General features: G+C 43.2%; 2 protein-coding genes across 4 annotated transcripts in view; one reads left to right on the top strand and one right to left on the bottom strand.

Moving 5' to 3' along the window:
- The first annotated feature begins 537 nt into the window (after positions 1-537).
- Positions 538-4809, top strand: LOC110522649 (all-trans retinoic acid-induced differentiation factor). Of its 2 annotated transcripts, none has more exons than XM_036976384.1 (7): positions 538-1003; positions 2241-2383; positions 2705-2773; positions 2865-2936; positions 3143-3264; positions 3443-3543; positions 3823-4809. In XM_036976384.1, exons 1-7 carry the CDS (start codon positions 950-952, stop codon positions 3925-3927), a joined length of 666 nt encoding a protein of 221 aa, XP_036832279.1. In that variant the 5' UTR covers positions 538-949; the 3' UTR covers positions 3928-4809. The 2 variants fall into 2 exon arrangements, with proteins under 2 accessions (XP_036832279.1, XP_036832278.1); XM_036976383.1 differs by having other exon boundaries at positions 540-1042.
- Positions 4810-6367: 1558 nt separating this feature from the next.
- eif2b4 (eukaryotic translation initiation factor 2B, subunit 4 delta) overlaps positions 6368-23047 on the bottom strand; it is a 34613-nt gene continuing 17933 nt past the window's right edge. For both annotated transcript variants that reach the window (XM_036976381.1, XM_036976380.1), the window contains 8 exons: positions 20717-20808; positions 18180-18294; positions 17439-17515; positions 16140-16242; positions 14338-14465; positions 12877-13054; positions 11186-11366; positions 6368-6989 (listed from right to left, as the gene is read on the bottom strand). In XM_036976381.1, the coding sequence (XP_036832276.1) occupies positions 6790-6989; positions 11186-11366; positions 12877-13054; positions 14338-14465; positions 16140-16242; positions 17439-17515; positions 18180-18294; positions 20717-20808 (1074 nt within the window). In that variant the 3' untranslated portion in view covers positions 6368-6789. The remainder of the gene's footprint in view (positions 6990-11185; positions 11367-12876; positions 13055-14337; positions 14466-16139; positions 16243-17438; positions 17516-18179; positions 18295-20716; positions 20809-23047) is intronic.

Genomic DNA, 23047 nt, shown 5'->3' with positions numbered 1-23047 from the left:
TTTTGGGGTTTAGGCCACACATACATAAAATATGTGATATTCACTAACAGCATGCCATTTTTTTTTTTAAATTTTTTTAGGTAAATGATCTCCTCTTGTATTCTGACCCCTGTTCTGTGATGGTGCTTTCCTGAGAGTCGGGATGGTCAGATGACCGTGCTTTTGAGCAGTCCAGACAACTTCCAAACCAATTGAATTGTTTTTCTTAACAGCATTATAAAAATTGTAAATGATTTATGTTTTATTTCCAAAATGTGCTATTTTGGCCATGTAAACCTGTGCATATTTGTTTGTCTTGTAAGGCAGGGAACAAATAAATGTAGGCAATTAATAATACAACATATTTAATAGACTACTACAGTCTAATAGGCTATTTCTTTGAGATGCATGGTGCTGCAGGTAGTCTAGTGGTAATAGCGTTGGGGTAACCGAAAGATTGCTATTTTGAATTCCCGAGCTGACAAGGCAACAGTCTGGCGTTCTGCCCCTGAACAAGGCAGTTAACTCACTGTTCCCCGGTAGGCCGTCATTTTAAATAAGAATTTGTTCTTAACTGACTTGCCTAGTTAGATAAAGGTTAAATACAAAATCTTCAATCTATAGGCTGCATTTTAGGTATGCAAAAAATGTTGCGCAAATTGTACGGTCACGATGCACTGTCTGCGTTCAAACACTTCTTGGTGTCCTTTTATATTCTCTGTCTCTTAATGATCATTAATGTGAACAGAAAGAGTAATAGATCTATAAGCAAAAATATACGATCTTTCTGAACGGCATTTACTATATCACTCTACCATAGTGTTTTTTTTAATCTATTCAAATCGAGGACTAATCAAGGGTGAAAAGGAAACGAGGCAAGGAGACGAGGACTATCGGGGACGCGGCCGTGATTCACTCGCTTACAGTCACATGCCTATACGTTCCGGTCATGTGACTTGCGCCGTCGAAAATGACCGCTGGACACGGCCAGCAGAATGCAGCAGTGGTCTTGTTGTTCATTCATGTATGTTTCTCTGGTGGTTATCAACTGACTGAGTTACAGGTAAAGGGTCTGCTTCAGGTCTATAGGCAATGCTGTTCGGTGTCATATCAGATCCGTTAAATTGTTACTGCTGATGCTAGGCTACACTCGTTGTTGTTGTTGTTACATTGTAACTGCTTCTATACTCAGAGTAGAATTGTTACGTTGTTTATACACTCGGATGTGTTACATTGTAATTATGCTGCTACACTGCGTTGTTACATTGTAACTGCTACGCTACTTGGCTACACTCGGCGTTGTTACATTGTAACTGCTACGCTACTTGGCTACACTCAGCGTTGTTACATTGTAACTGCTACGCTACTTGGCTACACTCAGCGTTGTTACATTGTAACTGCTACGCTACTTGGCTACACTCAGCGTTGTTACATTGTAACTGCTACGCTACTTGGCTACACTCGGCGTTGTTACATTGTAACTGCTACGCTACTTGGCTACACTCAGCGTTGTTACATTGTAACTGCTACGCTACTTGGCTACACTCAGCGTTGTTACATTGTAACTGCTACCTCTACTTGGCTACACTCGGCGTTGTTACATTGTAACTGCTACGCTACTTGGCTACACTCGGCGTTGTTACATTGTAACTGCTACGCTACTTGGCTACACTCGGCGTTGTTACATTGTAACTGCTACCTCTACTTGGCTACACTCGACGTTGTTACATTGTAACTGCTACGCTACTTGGCTACACTCAGCGTTGTTACATTGTAACTGCTACGCTACTTGGCTACACTCGGCGTTGTTACATTGTAACTGCTACGCTACTTGGCTACAATCAGCGTTGTTACATTGTAACTGCTACGCTACTTGGCTACACTCAGCGTTGTTGCATTGTAACTGCTACGCTACTTGGCTACACTCAGCGTTGTTACATTGTAACTGCTACGCTACTTGGCTACACTCGGCGTTGTTACATTGTAACTGTCTTCTGCTGGCCTGCATGCTACACACTCACTGAGATTGCACTGCATTGTTGGTTAAGGGCTTGTAAGTAAACATTTCACTGCATTGTATTCGGCGTATGTGACAAATACAATTAGATTGTGTCGCTAGTTGTCTGTAAAATATATATATTTTTTGAAGCATTTGTTGTAGAAAGCTATTGTTGCTAGGCTACAGTCTTGTTGATAAAGGCGTTGTGAATAGCTCCGTGTTGTGTATTTGTGGTCCACAACAACAACAACAACAACAACAGGTGGGCCTGTGCCATCTCTGCAACGGGACGGTCCAGAACGGCACGGCCGTGAGCCAGTTCTGTTCCGCGTCTACGGGTTTGATTGATGGCCGCTGCTGCCTGCTGAGAAAAGAGAACATCAGGGATGCGGACTACGTCATCGGGTAGGAATTAGATTTTGTGCTTTGAAAAGCATTTGTTTTGTTAACCTTTCGCAGTTGATAATCTGGCGGTCCTACTGAATTGCTCATAGAGGACAAATACTTTGTGTAATAACATTTAGTAACGACCAACAACTATTGGAAAAGAGATGTTCTCTCAATGAGGAAAACCCAGTATAAATAAAGGTCAAATATATATATTTTTTGAAAATGTACCAACTGATGACTTGTCTTGTAGCCAGTATCTGTCATAGTTTTTTGTTTTGTTTTACTGTCTGTGCCCTTATCAACATGTATTAGTCACACTCTTTACGTTTCCCTCAGGTTGGACCTATCAAACTGTTCCCTGAGCCGTGTGGAAGACCTTCAAGATGCATTCAGCGCTACAACAATGTATGGAAAAACAGACCGTTCACATTGACCTACATTACTAGTGTGTTACTATGTGCTGCGTTAACTTCTGATTTCTCTCTTGACTTTGCAGAGATCTCTCACTGAACCCCATTGTAAATCTGGACGATTCACTGTTTGAAGGCTTTATCCAGTTGGCTAACCTGTAAGTACAATATAATAATACTTATTATGACTGAGCTGTAACTTTTATAATACACATTTTACATGTCCATCAATGTTTTGTCAATAACACCATTGCTAAATCTCTCTTGTACTGTACTCTCAGGGACTGAGCACCTCAGTAGCTCTGGTGCTAGTCTCTTCTGGTTCTAAAAAATATAGTATTGTTTTCTTCTTTCAACCTGTAAGGATTCTGCCTGCCAACCTGGTCTGTCCAGGAGGCAATGCATCATGGGATAAGGTGAAGGTCAAAGGGGAAACTCATTTTTGTGAAGGACAGAAAGACATCTGTAACCAGACTGGTTATTTGTGTAAGTCAGTCACTTACCATTACGGTTTTCTGGGAAACTATTTAAAAAAAATAAAATAAATGGGTGCCCACCTTAGCTGTGATTTTTATATACAGTGTGAACTGGCATCAGTCTTTTAACTGACAGTTTATACAGTATCTTATATGCTTCTTCTCTCCCCATAACTTGGCTTGGACAGCGTTGAACTGCCCCGAGAACTCCCTCTGTGTACCATACGGTCCGGGCTTCTTTCAATGTAGCTGCGTGGATGCCTTCCGTGGATACAAGTGTCTTCGAGAGGTCAGTTACGACAACACAGCCTCCTTGTCATTTATTGGAAAATATTCTTACAACATTTTGTATTATTATTATTTTGGGACAATGGCGATAAGTTGCATCACAAAAAATATATATAAATATCTCATTCATTAATATCGATATTTCGTCACTGATTGTTGAAGACAACGCAAGTAGGAACTGCCAAAGGAATAACTGCTATGGTGATATGAAATCCTTCAAAAATAAAATATTACTGCTATGCACAAAATTAAATCGTTGTTGTCTGTGTGTTGTTGGCAGGGAGAGTTTCCTATAATCCAGGTGTTCGGGCCTCTAGCGGGCTCCACGGTCCTGGTCTCCATCCTGCTATGGGTCACCCAAAGACGCAAGGCCATATCAGTCTGAGGTTGTACCCGAACACCTGGTCTGAGGCCTAGTCCTAGGACATTTTCAAGTGGTACTGACCTGAAATAGCAGGGGAAATGCTGAGTGGACTGTTGATTGAAATGGTCTCGGGGGTTAATGTTATAGTGCTGACTGTGGACTGTTGATTGAAATGGTCTCGGGGGTTAATGTTATAGTGCTGACTGTGGACTGTTGATTGAAATGGTCTCGGGGGTTAATGTTATAGTGCTGACTGTGGACTGTTGATTGAAATGGTCTCAGGGGTTAATGTCATAGTACTGACTGTGGACTGTTGATTGAAATGGTCTCAGGGGTTAATGTCATAGTGCTGACTGTGGACTGTTGATTGAGGAGATGGGTCTCTAGGCCCATATGACATGTTTTGAGACTTATCTTTGAAAGGCACGCTGTCAGAATTGACCGTTTTTGACGCTCAGTGTGTAATCGCCACAAATTTTGCAATTGTTGTACAGCTTGCAGCCATTTATCTCGATGAACATGGCGTTATGTTCAACATAAGCTGTAACTTAATGTATATTCCATTCATGGTTTATTGACTAAGACTAACGCTCGTTACCTGAAGCAGGTAACGTCATCTACTTTGCATGTGAATAAGTCAATTCTAGTAGGAGCTATAATGTGCAATATAAATTGCTATGGCAACAAAATATTATCATAGTTTTTTTTGGGGGGGGGGGAACTGACAAGAAATCGATTTGATAAATCACATTATAGAGAGACATGAGCAAAACACGTTGCTTGCAGACAGTACCACCAATGTTGCCTTGTTCATACATGGTTACAGATCAATATGTTTATTAACTGAAATGGGTTGCCTTTTTGTAGTTTTACCTTGGATTAAAGACGGATGTTATACACGGACTCAAGTGATTTGCTGTGTGTGTCTCTTGACCTGAAGAGCCATTCTGAACGGCACACGACTTATGTACTGACCAAAAACCTCAATCTGTCCAATTTCCTCTGCGCCATTCATTGAATACTAGTTGTGTTGACTTAAATAAAACGTCTCTGCGATAGAACGTTATGGAACACTAAAGAAAAGTCTTTAAAGGAAACATTCTCCAACTCTACTCGATAAATTGGATGCAGTCTATCACAGTGCCATCTGTTTTATCACCAAAGCCCCATATACTACCCACCACTGCGACCTGTACTCTCTCGTTGGCTGGCCCTCGCTTCATACTCGTCGCCAAACCCACTGGCTCCAGGTCATCTACAAGACCCTGCTAGGTAAAGTCCCCCCTTATCTCAGCTCGCTGGTAACCATAGCAGCACCCACCTGTAGCACGCGCTCCAGCAGGTATATCTCTCTGGTCACCCCCAAAACCAATTCTTCCTTTGGCCGCCTCTCCTTCCAGTTCACTGCTGCCAATGACTGGAACGAACTACAAAAATCTCTGAAACTGGAAACACTTATCTCCCTCACTAGCTTTAAGCACCAACTGTCAGAGCAGCTCACAGATTACTGCACCTGTACATAGCCCATCTATAATTTAGCCCAAACAACTACCTCTCCCCCTACTGTATTTATTTTTCTCCTTTGCACCCCAGTATTTCTATCTCTACTTTGCACATTCTCCCATTGCAAATCAACCATTCCAGTGTTTTACTTGCTATATTGTATTTACTTCGCCACCATGGCCTTTTTTTTGCATTTACCTCCCTTATCTCACCTCATTTGCTCACATTGTATATAGACTTTTTTTTCTACTGTATTATTGACTGTATGTTTGTTTTACTCCATGTGTAACTCTGTGTCGTTGTATGTGTCGAACTGCTTTGCTTTACCTTGGCCAGGTTGCAATTGTAAATGAGAACTTGTTCTCAACTAGCCTACCTGGTTAAATAAAAGGTGAAATATTTTTTTTTTTAAATGCTCTCTTCCTCCAACAATGTATTCTATTACACACTGATGGCATTATATTCAACATAAGCTGGCACTCTATTCAAGTCATGGTTTACTAACACACAAACTCCATAATAGGCGTTTTAAGCCACAGCAGTACCTAATTCAATCAGAACAGTTCAAATGTTTTTGCTGTAGTTTGAATGAGGATACAGCATTTAGGGATACACAACTACAGCAACAACAAACAAACATTATTTGAAATAACTTAAATCGGTTTGATTGAAAACGTTCAAAACAGAAATCTTGGACTTTCATTGCCACTTCTCTGCCGTTGAGATTCTCCTTTGATCAAGCTCGTATCCACAGTCTTGAGTAGGAGTGCTGATCTAGGGTCAGTTTAGTCTTTTAGATCATAATGAATACAATTGTATAGACAGATCCCAGGTCAACTCTCCTACTCTGAGATGCCATGTGGATACGGGACCTGTTCCCTATACCTTCTACCCCCACCACCACCCGGACCAAATCCTCTAGCGTCAACCCTGTCCAAAGAACACACAGGAAACTCTGTTTTTAATAAATAATGTGCCATTTATTACATGCCAAACAGGTGTGAATGCCTGCTCAGAGTAGAACACTTCTGTAGTCTTTCTTGGGGCCAGCTGTTAACAGTGGATATAGCCTAGCATGTAGAAAGGCTGAGCAAAGTGAGAGTCTAAAGACCCAGGCCAATATCAACACTAGCACGCTACTAACAATTAAAAACAAATGTATTTGGTAGGTCCATGCATTCTAGAATGGTCGTCGGAACATAAGTGTACACCCCCATTTGGAATCCTATGACCTAATACCCTACACTATATAGGAGGATAAGGTGCCCATAGCTTACAACTCTCAAACACAAGTGCTTCTTATAGAACACCACATCAAGTCAGATGCATCATCAGTCTGCGACTCTACGCCAGACCCCTGCGTCATTCCCCTTCCACCTGTTACTGGTCCAGGTTTTTAACCCTGAGAACAACAGGAACTGAGGTGCAGGGGATCATGCCCAGGTCTGTGATGACCAGGTCCACAAAGTCTGGTGGTGTGACGTCGTAGACCAGGTTCAGCAGACCCAGGGAGCTGACGTCCTGCCAGTTCTCCAGCTGGGTCTTCCCCTTCCGGGTCACCATCAGGTCATCGGGGTCATCTAAGGGAAAGAAAGAAAGGAGGGTTTGTGAGTGTTGCACTGCTACTGATGTTTCTATTAGTTGGATAATTGTGTCTATCGAGGTTTATATTACAGATCCCTATCTAGGTTACATCTCAGCGCTAGAGGCGTCACTACAGACCCTGGTTCGATTCCAGGCTGTATCACAACCGGCCGTGATTGGGAGTCCCATAGGGTGGCGCACAATTGTCCCAGTGCCATCCGGGTTACCTCATTGTAAATAAGAATTTGTTCTTAACTGACTTGCCCGAGTTTAAATAAAACAATGACCAAGATCCATATCTAGGTTACCAGGAAGTAGAAAGGAAACGACCCAAAACTCAGCAACTAAAACCTTTCATTCTATTGTGTTTATTAAAAGATCCCCATTAGTTCCTGCCAAGGCAGCAGCTACTCTTCCTGGGGTTTATTATGGATCCCCATTAGTTCCTGTCAAGGCAGCAGCTACTCTTCCTGGGGTTTATTAGGGATCCCCATTAGTTCCTGCCAAGGCAGCAGCTACTCTTCCTGGGGTTTATTATGGATCCCCATTAGTTCCTGCCAAGGCAGCAGCTACTCTTCCTGGGGTCCTGCAACATTAAGGCAGTTAGATACAGTTTAAAATAATACATGACATTACACTTTATCCAATACATTTAGTGTGTTCCTTCAGGCCACTACTCTACTACCACATATATACAATACAACGTATGTGTGTGTATTATCATGTGTCTGTACCTGTGTGTTTGTGTCTCTTCACAGTCCTCGCTGTTCCATAAGGTGTATTTTTATCTGTTATTTAAATCTGATTCTACTGCTGCATCAGTTAACTGATGTGGAATAGAGTTCCATGTAGTCATGGCTCTATGTAGTACTGTGGAATAGAGTTCCATGTAGTCATGGCTCTATGTAGTACTGTGGAATAGAGTTCCATGTAGTCATGGCTCTATGTACTACTGTGGAATAGAGTTCCATGTAGTCATGGCTCTATGTAGTACTGTGGAATAGAGTTCCATGTGGTCATGGCTCTATGTAGTACTGTGGAATAGAGTTCCATGTAGTCATGGCTCTATGTAGTACTGTGGAATAGAGTTCCATGTAGTCATGGCTCTATGTAGTACTGTGGAATAGAGTTCCATGTGGTCATGGCTCTATGTAGTACTGTGGAATAGAGTTCCATGTAGTCATGGCTCTATGTACTACTGTGGAATAGAGTTCCATGTAGTCATGGCTCTATGTAGTACTGTGGAATAGAGTTCCATGTGGTCATGGCTCTATGTAGTACTGTGGAATAGAGTTCCATGTAGTCATGGCTCTATGTAGTACTGTGGAATAGAGTTCCATGTAGTCATGGCTCTATGTAGTCCTGTGGAATAGAGTTCCATGTAGTCATGGCTCTATGTAGTACTGTGGAATAGAGTTCCATGTGGTCATGGCTCTATGTACTACTGTGGAATAGAGTTCCATGTGGTCATGGCTCTATGTAGTACTGTGGAATAGAGTTCCATGTAGTCATGGCTCTATGTAGTACTGTGGAATAGAGTTCCATGTAGTCATGGCTCTATGTAGTACTGTGGAATAGAGTTCCATGTGGTCATGGCTCTATGTAGTACTGTTCACCTCCCATAGTCTGTTCTGGACTTGGGGATTGTGAAGAGACCTCTGGTGGCATGTCTTGTGGGGTATACATGGGTGTCTGAGCTGTGTGCTAGTAGTTTAAACAGACAGCTCGGTACATTCAGGATATCAACACTTCTTACAAAAACAAGTAGTGATGAAGTCAATCTCTCCTCCACTTTGAGCCAGGAGAGATTGACGTGCATATTGTTAATGTTGGCTCTCTGTGTACATCCAAGAGCCAGCCGTGCTGCGCTGTTCTGAGCCAATCGTAATTTTCCGATGTCCCTCTGTGGCACCTGACCACACGACTGAACAGTAGTCCAGGTGCGACAAAACTAAGGCCTGAAGGAACCACCTTGTTGATAGTGTTGTTAAGAAGGCAGAGCAGCGCTTTATTATGGACAGACTTCTCCCTTATCTTAGCTACTGTTACATCAACATGTTTTTACCATGACAGTTTACAATCCAGGGTTACTCCAAGCAGTTTAGTCACCTCAAATTGCTTAATTACTACATTATTTATTACCAGATTTAGTCTAGGTTTAAGGGTTTAGTGAATGATTTGTCCCAAATACAATGCTTTTAGTTTGAAAAAAATATTTAGGACTAAATTATTCCTTGCCACCCACTCTGAAACTAACTGCAAGTCTTTGCTAAGTGCTGCAGTCATTTCAGTCACTGTAGTAGCTGACGTGTATAGTGTTGAGTCATCCGCATACATAGACACACTGGTTTTACTCAGAGCCAGTGGCAGGTAAAGCAGTAAAGATTTTAAAAGTAAGGGGCCTAGACAGCTGCCCTGGGGAATTCCTGTTCCTACTTGGATTATGTTTGAGAAGCTTCCACTAAAGAACACCCTCGGAGTTCTGTTAGACAGGTAACTCTTTATCCACAATATAGCAGGGGGTGTAAAGCCATAACAACATACGTTTTTCCAGCAGCAGATTATGATCGATAATGTCAAAAGCCGCACTGAAGTCTAATAAAACAGCCCCAATCTTTTTATCATACATTTCTCTCAGCCAATCATCAGTCATTTGTGTAAGTGCTGTGCATGAACATCCTTCCCTATAAGCGTGCCGAAAGTCTGTTGTCAATTTGCATTGTATTTGGTAAAACACCATTTTTTCCACTAAGGGTTGGTAACAGGCTGATTACTGGCTCAAATAGCAGAGCAAATGGGGCTTTTACTATTCTTGGGTAGCAGAATTATTGTGGCTTCATACTGTAGATCCATCTATTAGCTCTAATAGGATAACTATATACACTGTAGGTCTTTACTTCAACTTAGAAAACGCTAAGTTTGGATCCTGATTGGTCAATGGCCATTAGTTGTTGACGATAATCCATGCAAAATTCTAAAATTCCATTTCAAGTATCAATCCACTGTCCCACGGCCCAGCCAGGCATTCAGAAACTGTCCCACGGCCCAGCCAGGCATTCAGAAACTGTCTCACGGCCCAGCCAGTCATTCAGAAACTATCCCACAGCCCAGCCAGGCATTCAGAAACTATCCCACGGCCCAGCCAGGCATTCAGAAACTGTCTCACGGCCCAGCCAGTCATTCAGAAACTATCCCACAGCCCAGCCAGGCATTCATAAATGTAATCCATTGTCCTGCAGCCCAGCCCAGGCATTCAGACTTCATCCGCTGTTCTGCAGCCCAGCCCAGGCATTCAGACTTCATCCGCTGTTCTGCAGCCCAGCCCAAGCATTCAGAAAGGTAATCTTCCATGAAGAAAATACTTATTTTCCCATCCTTCTTGCCTAACATTTGGTTCGGTACAGAAGGGGTTAATAATAAGCCTATCTGACCCGTGCAACGTGTTGCCGTTTGTTTTCCTTCTGGATCTCCACCGTGCCATGCATATGAACGAGACAGACAGCTTCTCTGAGCCCGGCCAATTCATTTATTAGGATCATTATAAATGGATATATCCAAAGAAATGGCAATAGAAACAAAAAAGGTCAAACAAACTAGACATGCACAGTTTGGCTGTCAATGCAGCTGCTTGTTGTGATTGTGTGTTAGCTTTAGATGGCTAGCTAACTTTAGCTAGCAAAGGAGAAGAAAACGTTAGCCTAGCTATCCTCCATAAACATCTTATTGACCCGACAATCAACTGGTTGTTGCCTATTTGTACCTCTGCTATAAAGCTTACATGCCAACGATTTGTTTAGCATAGCAACGTCGAATGAACGACTGGGTCAAACCATCCCAATAGAATTAACGACCAACCTGTTTGGCTAGCTACTTTAGAACCTCAGAACAAACAACGGGCTTTTGCGCGAACTACATCGTCTGGTGGAAGGATGAAATAATGTTTTTAATTGAAAACATATGGTTAATCTTTTTTTTATTTTTTGATAATTTGGCTAACTGTTTTATAAAAGCAACAAGGTGCTCGAACTCGGGAATTATTGTGTGATAACAGTCCTTTTTTAGAGGGAGTTTCCCGGGCCTAGGCTCAGAGCAGCCCTCTGTCGGGAGTTATCGCACCATAATCCTTAGGTTCTCATGCCTTACCTATTAAATAATAAACTCAAGAAGGCTAAATGAATGCTTGTCACCTTACCGAGCTCATTGGAGACAAAGGAGTCAGTCTGCACCCTCTCACAGAACTTGTATGTTTCACAGCAGACCAGAACTGGCACGTTGAAGGTCCTGGCCACCAGAGCTATCTGAGATGTGCCCACACGAGACATCACATAGCCATTAGCCAGCAGAGCATGGGCACCCAGGAACACCTTCGACACCTGGGAGAAAGGGGCAAGTTTAATGATGGAATTTTTTTGTTAAATTAGACCATTTATAAAACGGACACACAGTTAGTTACATGTGCTGTGGGGAGGTTAGTTAAAAGAACAGGGAAGAGCGAGAGAGTTAAACCAAAATAACATTGTAAGGTTAAACTATTCTCTGGGATTTTGGATTATCTACAAGAGGTCCACGACGTGATAAATCAACAAGTGCCTAAATGATAAAGTTCCACAGTGCAATGACACCTCCAGTCTTCTAGGAGGCAATCAACTGTTTTATGCCCACATCAGGTGGTAGGGCTGGCTACTGCCAGGGATGACACAATGTTATTGCGATACTTAGGTGCTCGATACAATATTTACTGCGATTCTCACGATTCTACAGTGCCTTCAGAAAGAGACGGAATTCTAAACAGATTTAACAGATTTTGTAGCTCACCCATAATGACTGTGAAAACATGTTTAGAAAATTGTAACAAATTTATTGAAAATGAAATACAGAAATATATCATTTACATAAGTATTGACACCCCATGGCTTCCATCTGGCCACTTTCCCATAAAGCCCAGCTTGGTGAAATGCGGTAGAGACTGTTGTCCATCTCAGCCAAGGAACTCTGTAGTTTTGTCAGACTGGTCATTGGGTTCTCGGTCACCCCCCTCACATTGCCCCACTGTATGTATGAGGACTAGGTTACCTCAGGTAGTATGTATGAGGACTAGGTTACCTCAGGTAGTATGTATGAGGACTAGGTTACCTCAGGTAGTATGTATGAGGACTAGGTTACCTCAGGTAGTATGTATGAGGACTAGGTTACCTCAGGTAGTATGTATGAGGACTAGGTTACCTCAGGTAGTATGTATGAGGACTAGGTTACCTCAGGTAGTATGTATGAGGACTAGGTTACCTCAGGTAGTATGTATGAGGACTAGGTTACCTCAGGTAGTATGTATGAGGACTAGGTTACCTCAGGTAGTATGTATGAGGACTAGGTTACCTCAGGTAGTATGTATGAGGACTAGGTTACCTCAGGTAGTATGTATGAGGACTAGGTTACCTCAGGTAGTATGTATGAGGACTAGGTTACCTCAGGTAGTATGTATGAGGACTAGGTTACCTCAGGTAGTATGTATGAGGACTAGGTTACCTCAGGTAGTATGTACGAGGACTAGGTTACCTCAGGTAGTATGTATGAGGACTAGGTTACCTCAGGTAGTATGTACGAGGACTAGGTTACCTCAGGTAGTATGTATGAGGACTAGGTTACCTCAGGTAGTATGTACGAGGACTAGGTTACCTCAGGTAGTATGTACGAGGACTAGGTTACCTCAGGTAGTATGTATGAGGACTAGGTTACCTCAGGTAGTATGTATGAGGACTAGGTTACCTCAGGTAGTATGTACGAGGACTAGGTTACCTCAGGTAGTATGTATGAGGACTAGGTTACCTCAGGTAGTATGTACGAGGACTAGGTTACCTCAGGTAGTATGTACGAGGACTAGGTTACCTCAGGTAGTATGTATGAGAGCGCAGAGATGAGGACGTAGGTGCAGCTGATGCCTCTCTGTACGAGACGTCTCAGAGCCTCCCTTCCCTCCAGACGAGGCCGGCTGTCCACCACAATAACGCGGAACTTCCTGCTCTTCTCAAACGCCTCGCACAGGATGTGGTTCACCAGGGACGAGCTACGGAAGGACAGGATATGACATCAACAACTGATGAGTTCCTTACTGACCCCCTAGCCTGGTCCCAGATCTGCTAATAAGGGGGGCGAAGGGACGCAGGCCCCAACCGACCTCTAACCCCTCAAACTCAACTCTGGACCTCGAAGCCAGGTCCACTGCATTTTTTTCCCCACTGTTCCCCTCTAATCAGGGACTGATTTAGACCTGGGAGACCAGGTGTGTGCATTTAATTATCAGATAGATCAGAAAAGCAGAAGGCTCCGGACCTTGTAGGGTCAGAGTTGAGTACCCCTGTCCTATACTCTAAGGTGGTACTACTGTAGAGTTGAGAGGATTGGATAGACTTTACAGGTGGGAGACAGGATGGGAGATCAGTTATGTATTGTAATGTCGTGAATTTGGGGTGTATCCCAACCACGACTCAAACCCTGGTCTCTGTGACTGTCAGTACAACACTTTTACATGAACACCGTGGAGTGGTTTCTACTTAGTCATTAACACCTTGGAGGGGTTTCTACTTAGTAATTAACACCATGGAGTGGTTTCTACTTAGTCATTAACACCTTAACATCTTGGAGCGGTTTCTACTTAGTCATTAACACCATGGAGTGGTTTCTACTTAGTCATTAACACCTTGGAGGGGTTTCTACTTAGTCATTAACACCATGGAGTGGTTTCTACTTAGTCATTAACACCTTGGAGTGGTTTCTACTCAGTCATTAACACCATGGAGTGGTTTCTACTTAGTCATTAACACCTTGGAGGGGTTTCTACTTAGTAATTAACACCATGGAGTGGTTTCTACTTAGTCATTAACACCTTAACATCTTGGAGCGGTTTCTACTTAGTCATTAACACCATGGAGTGGTTTCTACTTAGTCATTAACACCATGGAGTGGTTTCTACTTAGTCATTAACACCATGGAGCGGATTCCACTTAGTCATTAACACCATGGAGTGGTTTCTACTTAGTCATTAACACCTTAACATCTTGGAGTGGTTTCTACTTAGTCATTAACACCATGGAGTGGTTTCTACTTAGTCATTAACACCATGGAGTGGTTTCTACTTAGTCATTAACACCATGGAGCGGATTCCACTTAGTCATTAACACCTTGGAGCAGTTTCCCAGACACAGATTAAGAATAGGCCTGGACTGAAAAGCTATTTCAATGGACATTCTCAATTGACCATGCTATTTAACTCGGCTTAAATCGGTGTCCAGGTGACCGGCCCTAACAGGCTCAGACCTCTTGATTAAAAGTCCTTATTTGTTTTCTTACCATCCATAAACTAGAATGACATCTCCATCACTGATCTTCTCTATAGCGTATTTAGAGATGGCCTTGGCTGCCAGAACTATCTTCTCCTCTATGTACCGGTCTATACACTTCAGCAGTTTGGTCTTTGCCTATGGAGGGGGGAGAGAGCCAAAATTAACTATCTTCTCCTCTATGTACCGGTCTATACACTTCAGCAGTTTGGTCTTTGCCTATGGAGGGGGGAGAGAGACAAAATTACCATATGGGGGGGGGGAGAGACAAAATTACCATATGGAGGGGGGAGAGAGACAAAATTACCATATGGAGGGGGGAGAGAGACAAAATTACCATATGGGGGGGAGAGAGATAACATTACCATATGGAGGGGGGAGAGAGACAAAATTACCATATGGAGGGGGAGAGAGACAAAATTACCATATGGAGGGGGGAGAGAGACAAAATTACCATATGGAGGGGGGAGAGAGACAAAATTACCATATGGAGGGGGGAGAGAGACAAAATGACCACATGGGGGGGAGAGAGACAAAATTACCATATGGAGGGGGAGAGAGACAAAATTACCACATGGGGGGGAGAGAGACAAAATTACCATATGGGGGGGAGAGAGACAAAATTACCATATGGAGGGGGGAGAGAGACAAAATTACCATATGGAGGGGGAGAGAGACAAAATTACCATATGGGGATGAGAGAGAGAGAGACAACATGACCACATGGGGATGAGAGAGAGAGACAACATTATCACATGGGGATGAGAGAGAGAGAGACAACATTATCACATGGGGATGAGAGAGAGAGACAACATTATCACATGGGGATGAGAGAAAGAGAGACAACATTATCACATGGGGATGAGAGAGAGAGACAACATTATCACATGGGGATGAGAGAGAGAGAGACAACATTATCACATGGGGATGAGAGAGAGAGAGACAACATTATCACATGGGGATGAGAGAGAGAGAGACAACATGACCACATGGGGATGAGAGAGAGAGAGAGACAACATTATCACATGGGGATGAGAGAGAGAGAGACAACATTATCACATGGGGATGAGAGAGAGAGACAAAATGACCACATGGGGATGAGAGAGAGAGACAACATTATCACATGGGGATGAGAGAGAGAGACAACATTATCACATGGGGATGAGAGAGAGAGAGACAACATTATCACATGGGGATGAGAGAGAGAGACAACATTATCACATGGGGATGAGAGAAAGAGAGACAACATTATCACATGGGGATGAGAGAGAGAGACAACATTATCACATGGGGATGAGAGAGAGAGAGACAACATTATCACATGGGGATGAGAGAGAGAGAGACAACATTATCACATGGGGATGAGAGAGAGAGAGACAACATGACCACATGGGGATGAGAGAGAGAGAGAGACAACATTATCACATGGGGATGAGAGAGAGAGACAACATTATCACATGGGGATGAGAGAGAGAGAGACAAAATGACCACATGGGGATGAGAGAGAGAGACAACATTATCACATGGGGATGAGAGAGAGAGAGACAACATTATCACATGGGGATGAGAGAGAGAGAGACAACATTATCACATGGGGATGAGAGAGAGAGAGACAACATTTCCACATGGGGATGAGAGAGAGAGACAACATTTCCACATGGGGATGAGAGAGTGAGAGACAAAATAACCACATGAGAGAGAGAGAGAGAGAGAGAGACAAAAATGACCATAGAGATAATATGGATAGGATGAGTGAAACATGAGTCTTTCTGACCACAACCTGGCCACTGACACACCGTATTCTGAATTTACCTCCTCCTCTTTGCATTGACTTGGAATATTGGAGATTTCTTTCTTGATGTACTTGATTGCGTTGCCCATGCTCGCTGACAGAGGTCGACATTGATTGAGAAAGCTGCAACAACAACATGGTGGTACAAGCTCAACCCTGAGACATGATTCACAAGATGCTAGTTCCACAGTAAGATGTGACATACGATGCATTCAGCAAGTATTCAGACACCTTGACTTTTTCCACATTGTTACGTTACAGCCTTATTCTAAAATGGATTAAATTGCCCCCCCCCCCCACAATATACACACAATACCCCATAGTGACATCACAATACCCCATAATGACATCACAATACCCCATAATGACATCACAATACCCCATAATGACATCACAATACCCCATAATGACAAATCAAAAACTTTATACATTTTTGCAAATGTATAAATAAATAAAAAAAACAAGTATTCAGACCCTTTACTCAGTACTTTCTTGAAGCACCATTGGCAGCGATTACAGCCTTGAGTCTTCTTGGGTGTTGACGCTACAAGCTTGGCACACCTGTATTTGGGGAGTTTATCCCATTCTTCTCTATAGATCCTCTCAATCTCTGACAGGTTGGATGGGGAGCGTCGCTGCACAAATATTTTCAGGTCTCTCCAGAGATGTTTGATCTTGTTCAAGTCCGGGTTCTGTCTGGGACACTCAAGGACATTCAGAGACTTGTCCCGAAACCACTCTTGTGTTGTCTTGGCTGTGTGCTTAGGGTCGTTGTCCTGTTTGAAGGTGAACCTTCGCCCCAGTCTGAGGTCCTGAGTGCTCTAGAGCAGGTTTTCATCAAGGATCTCTCTGTACTTTGCTCCATTCATCTGTCCCCGATAATGACTAGTCTTCCAGACCCTGTCGCTGAAAAACATCCCCACAACATGATGCTGCTGTGTGCCTTTCCAAATCATGTCCACTCAATTGAATTTACCACAGGTGGACTCCAATCAAGTTGCAGAAACATCTCAAGGATGATCAATGGAAACAGGATGTACCTGAGCTCATGTTCGAGTCTCACAGTAAAGGGTCTGAATACTTATGTAAATAAGGTATCTGTTTTTTTATATTAGTAATACATTTGCAAAAATTGATAAAAAAACGTTTTTTATATTGTCATTATGGGGTTGTGTGTGTAGATTGATGAGGAGGGGATCCATTTTAGAATAAGGCTGTAATGTAACAAAATGTGGGAAAATGTTAAGGGGTCTGGATCCTTTCCCGAATGCCCTGTATAAACATTGTATTTCACAGAAAGCGCTATGAGGATCCTGTACCTGATATAGGGCTTCAGTTTGTTGACCAGATCCCTGGACAGCTCTTCATTGGGTGGAGTAGTGTAGTCCCTGATCACCTGTTGGAAGAGGTATAGTCGTAGATACAGTCGTATGGATACATAGCATACATAGCACCAAAACAAAAACAAATATTTCTTAAGAGACTGATGGATGTGGGAAATGTAAGACACTTCAATGTCAGTGAGTATGATATATATATCTAACAATTATTTAATAAAATATTGAATTTGGCCTTTACCACCATACCCCATAGAAACACATTCAGAAAAAGGCCAGTCCAAAAAAATGTACCATAAGAAACAAGGTGTTGAAGAGTCTGTCCTATATCTAGGAGATATACACATTTTACACATATTTAACCCCTTTTTTTGGGGGGGGGGGGGGGTAGGTACAAAGCTAGAATCATAATTCCATTAGTTAAGAGAGAGAAGAAAAATATGGTCGTAATAGTTTGTAGTTCGGACACTACAGACGTTTTCGTGAGAAGACCGATTTTCGGGACGTCTCCTGGTCTGACGAACACCGCAGATGTGAAAGTGCGACACTGGCGGATTGAGACACATCCAATGCAAAAAAATATAAAAATAAACAACCTCTAGCTGAAACGGACTCATTTTGATGTGGATTTGTTTGTTATGCAACTTAGATTTACTCACCGGCGCATCAATCGACTCTAGGGGGTTAACTAAGAGCAGGTCTGGGGTGTCAGTCGTACTGTACCTGTTTGAAGGCATGGAGCAGGGCCACAGAGCGAGCGTTGGATCCCGCCACGATACCCTGGGAGTACTGCAGACCCAACCGCACGATGGAGGGGTGGATCACTGTAGAGGGAATGCTGACAGACAGAACCAAACAATTACCTATCAGATCACAGACAGAACCAAACAATTACCCATCAGATCACAGACAGATTAATAAACAATTTACCTACCAGATCACAGACAGAACCAAACAATTACCCATCAGATCACAGACAGATTAATAAACAATTTACCTATCAGATCACAGACAGAACCAAACAATTACCTATCAGATCACAGACAGATTAATAAACAATTTACCTACCAGATCACAGACCGAACCAAACAATTACCCACCAGATCACAGACAGAACCAAACAATTTACCCATCAGATCACAGACAGATTAATAAACAATTACCCACCAGATCACAGACACAACCAAACAATTACCCACCAGATCACAGACAGAACCAAACAATTTACCCATCAGATCACAGACAGATTAATAAACAATTACCCACCAGATCACAGACACAACCAAACAATTACCCACCAGATCACAGACAGAACCAAACAATTTACCCATCAGATCACAGACAGATTAATAAACAATTACCCACCAGATCACAGACACAACCAAACAATTACCCACCAGATCACAGACAGAACCAAACAATTTACCCATCAGATCACAGACAGATTAATAAATTAATAAACAACCACTTGCCGAGACCAATTTATCACCAATCAGATCACAGAAATACTTTTAGTAGAAAGGGTTAGACAATATGAGACGGATTTACCTCAGTATTATATAGAAATTACAATACATGTGCAGACATTTAGCTAGAAGACAATCTTATCCATCAGGATAATTGTATTTAAATGAAGAGGCAAAAACACGCTCATACTACAACCACTGTTATGGTCTGATATACCATTCCTGTCAGCCAAATCAGCATTCAGGGCTCGAAACCACCCAGTTTGTAAATCACTTAAAAACAATCCCAGAGCATTAAAAGCTAAGAGAGAACAGTTCAGATGGGAACAGTGTCCCTGGGCAGAGCCATAGAAAACGCTCTCTAAATACCTCTGGTTTGCACCAGTCGTAACTCTCCGTCCGACATTGGAAAATGTGCTCTACGACGGACCTAAAAATCCTATCTGTTACAGCCAGCTGGGCATAAGCCCTATCATGGAACTAACTCCGTTTCACGTTTCATGATATGCGCAGAACATCTATATTTTTTTTAAAAAGGGTGCGAGTCTCATGTTCGTATTTCACAACCTCCGCGGGGGCTTCGAGTTTCCTCAAAGTCAATAATCCACTTGATTCATACCACATCGCTAAATGTGCCTGATCAGATATTAGAAAAACAAAATAGATGAACGGACACTTATTTATTTTGCCCAGTCAGATATCAAATAACCAAATACTGTTTACAGACAAGACATTCTAGTGAAACCAAAAAATGACAATGACTGACTATCAGAAGACAAGGACTTTCAGTCATGATATAGCCGAAGCTACTACGCCAGTGAAGAGAGAAATAACCCACCTGTTATACCAGGCTAGCGTATGCTACATAAACACGCTAGCTAAATGTTCTGATAAACACAGTTAGATGAGCAAACTAGACCAAATATTATCGTCATGAACACGCAACTCGGCTAACATTTCCCCAGCTTTAATTGTGACCAAATATCCCAAAAGGAGATTCAGTGAAAACACAAAATCGGACATCGATCGATTTGTCAAGATGAGTCCCCCCCCCCCCCCCCCCCCCCCCCCAAAGCTCGTCTCAAAGCAGAGCGATAAGGCTGTCCCGATCATAACGTTGCTGAAATGTATAGTTGAACACACACAACAAACTGCTTTAAAGTATTTAAAACGGTTAGATGATGTCTTTGGAAGTTTCAGTAAATAACAATATGATAAAGACCTTCAATTGCATTAGCCTATTTAATTCCAATATTTTCTTAACTCAGTGATATTCATTTGGGGCGGCAGCGTAGCCTAGTGGTTAGAGCGTTGGACGTTGCAAGTTCATATCCCCGAGCTGACAAGGTACAAAATCCGTCGTTCTGCCCCTGACCAGGCAGTTAACCCACTGTTCCTAGGCTGTCATTGAAAATAAGAATTTGTTCTAAACGGACTTGCCTAAGTAAATAAAAGGTGAAATAAAATAAAAATTCCCACATTATTGATTGTTCCATCCAGATGTGGTACATGCTCAGCGGTGGGCTTTGTGAAGTGACAAAGTTTACAACTGGCACAAGCCTAGTAACGGGGCTGTCATCAGTAAATTCTGATCCCCAAGTCGGACGTAGCCTCAACTAGCATTTAAAACCATTATTTTTTAATGCCCAACTGGTGCAGGTAGGTAGTTAGTTACCCGAGTTACCTGAGTAGCTGGGTGAGGGGGGTAGGGGCAGGTAGGTAGTTAGTTACCCGAGTTACCTGAGTAGCTGGGTGAGGGGGGCTCTGGGTAGGGGCAGGTAGGTAGTTAGTTACCTGAGTAGCTGGGTGAGTGGGGCTTTGCGGCTATACTGGTGCAGGTGAGAGAACAGGCTGACTTTGTAGCCATAGTCGGATCGCAGTGGGATCTGAAATAAACACACACACACACACACACGTTTAGTTCACCGTGATCCTCTTGGGTTCAGAGGTCAAAGGTTCAAAGGTGGATGGGTGAGGTCAAGTCCAAACATACATAGATGACAACCCCCACAGCAACCAAGCATAACTCTGAGCAGTAGGTCAGCTCAACAACCACACCATATTCTGTACTGTAGGCCAGCTCAACAACCACACCATATTCTGTACTGTAGGCCAGCTCAACAACCACACCATATTCTGTACTGTAGGCCAGCTCAACAACCACACCATATTCTGTACTGTAGGCCAGCTCAACAACCACACCATATTCTGTACTGTAGGCCAGCTCAACAACCACACCATATTCTGTACTGTAGGCCAGCTCAACAACCACACCATATTCTGTACTGTAGGCCAGCTGTAGGTCTGTACTGTAGGTCAGCTCAACAACCACACCATATTCTGTACTGTAGGCCAGCTCAACAACCACACCATATTCTGTACTGTAGGCCAGCTCAACAACCACACCATATTCTGTACTGTAGGTCAGCTCAACAATCATATTCTGTACTGTAGGCCAGCTCAACAACCAATCATATTCTGTACTGTAGGTCAGCTCAACAACCACACCATATTCTGTACTGTAGGCCAGCTCAACAACCACACCATATTCTGTACTGTAGGTCAGCTCAACAACCAATCATATTCTGTACTGTAGGCCAGCTCAACAACCACACCATATTCTGTACTGTAGGCCAGCTCAACAACCACACCATATTCTGTACTGTAGGCAAACTCTAGGTCTGTACTGTAGGTCAGCACAACAACCACACCATATTCTGTACTGTAGGCCAGCTCAACAACCACACCATATTCTGTACTGTAGGCCAGCTCAACAACCAATCATATTCTGTACTGTAGGCCAGCTCAACAACCACACCATATTCTGTACTGTAGGCCAGCTCAACAACCACACCATATTCTGTACTGTAGGCCAGCTCAACAACCACACCATATTCTGTACTGTAGGCCAGCTCAACAACCACACCATATTCTGTACTGTAGGCCAGCTCAACAACCACACCATATTCTGTACTGTAGGCCTGCTCAACAACCAATCATATTCTGTACTGTAGGCAAACTCTAGGTCTGTACTGTAGGTCAGCTCAACAACCACACCATATTCTGTACTGTAGGCCAGCTCAACAACCACACCATATTCTGTACTGTAGGTCAGCTCAACAACCAATCATATTCTGTACTGTAGGCCAGCTCAACAACCACACCATATGTACTACTACTGAGGTACTACTGAGGTACCAGCTGAGGTACCAGCTCAACAACCACACCATATGATATGGCCAGCTCAGAGAACATGAGAGAAAAACTAGGAAATGCCTAGTACGTCCAAGACATTACAATAACTCATTCCTAGCTACTATCTTGTCTCATCGCCACAACTCCCGTACGAGCTCGGGAGAGACGAAGGTCGAGAGTCATGCGTCCTCCGATACACAACCCAACCAAGCCGCACTGCTTCTTAACACAGTGCGCATCCAACCCGGAAGCCAGCCGCACCAATGGGTCGGAGGAAACACCGCGCACCTGGCAACCTTGGTTAGCTCGCACTGCGCCCGGCCCGCCACAGGAGTCGCTGGTGCGCGATGAGACAAGGGTTTCCCTACCGGCCAAACCCTCCCTAACCCAGACGACGCTAGGCCAATTTGTGCATCGCCCAACGTACCTCCCGGTCGCGGCCGGTTACGACAGAACCAGGGCGCGAACCCAGAGTCTCTGGTGGCACAGCTGGCGCTGCAGTACAGCGCCGTTAACCACTGCGCCACCCGGGAGGCCCGACATGAACGGCCTTGAGCACAACAAAACAGACAGTAAAAACAAATCAACGGCACACAAAGCAACGACCTTGACACTTAATACCTTATTAGAGGCGCCGCGCGGTAGCGTCTGAAAGATATGTGAGGTACAGAATAGAAGCAATTACGGTGAGACATGGTGGTAGGGTTAGGTTAGTGATGTGAGGAGGTGTGGCTGGTTACCTGACAACTCCCTGTGTTTCTATCTAGGACTTCATCTTACCCGTAATCCAAAGATTCCCCTATCAATACATAGCTTTTCCAAAATGTTGGCTAGAAAGACACACACCGGATGTTGATTTTGGGGAGGTGTGCGTCCTCGCATGAGAAATAACACAAGGGAAAGACTCTGACGATCTACTGAGACGGCTAA

This window comes from Oncorhynchus mykiss, chromosome 4, assembly GCF_013265735.2.
Source record: "Oncorhynchus mykiss isolate Arlee chromosome 4, USDA_OmykA_1.1, whole genome shotgun sequence".
NCBI classification, from domain to species: domain Eukaryota; kingdom Metazoa; phylum Chordata; class Actinopteri; order Salmoniformes; family Salmonidae; genus Oncorhynchus; species Oncorhynchus mykiss.
Note: the sequence above shows the minus strand (reverse complement) of the source record. Positions and strands in the feature narration are given on the sequence as shown.

Excerpts from the sequence above, each read along its gene's own strand:
- LOC110522649 (XM_036976383.1), top strand. The coding sequence starts at position 950 with ATGACCGCTGGACACGGCCAGCAGAATGCAGCAGTGGTCTTGTTGTTC. Across the intron at positions 2,774-2,864 it reads GCATTCAGCGCTACAACAAT|AGATCTCTCACTGAACCCCA; the intron begins GTATGGAAAAAC and ends TTGACTTTGCAG. Across the intron at positions 3,544-3,822 it reads GATACAAGTGTCTTCGAGAG|GGAGAGTTTCCTATAATCCA; the intron begins GTCAGTTACGAC and ends TGTTGTTGGCAG.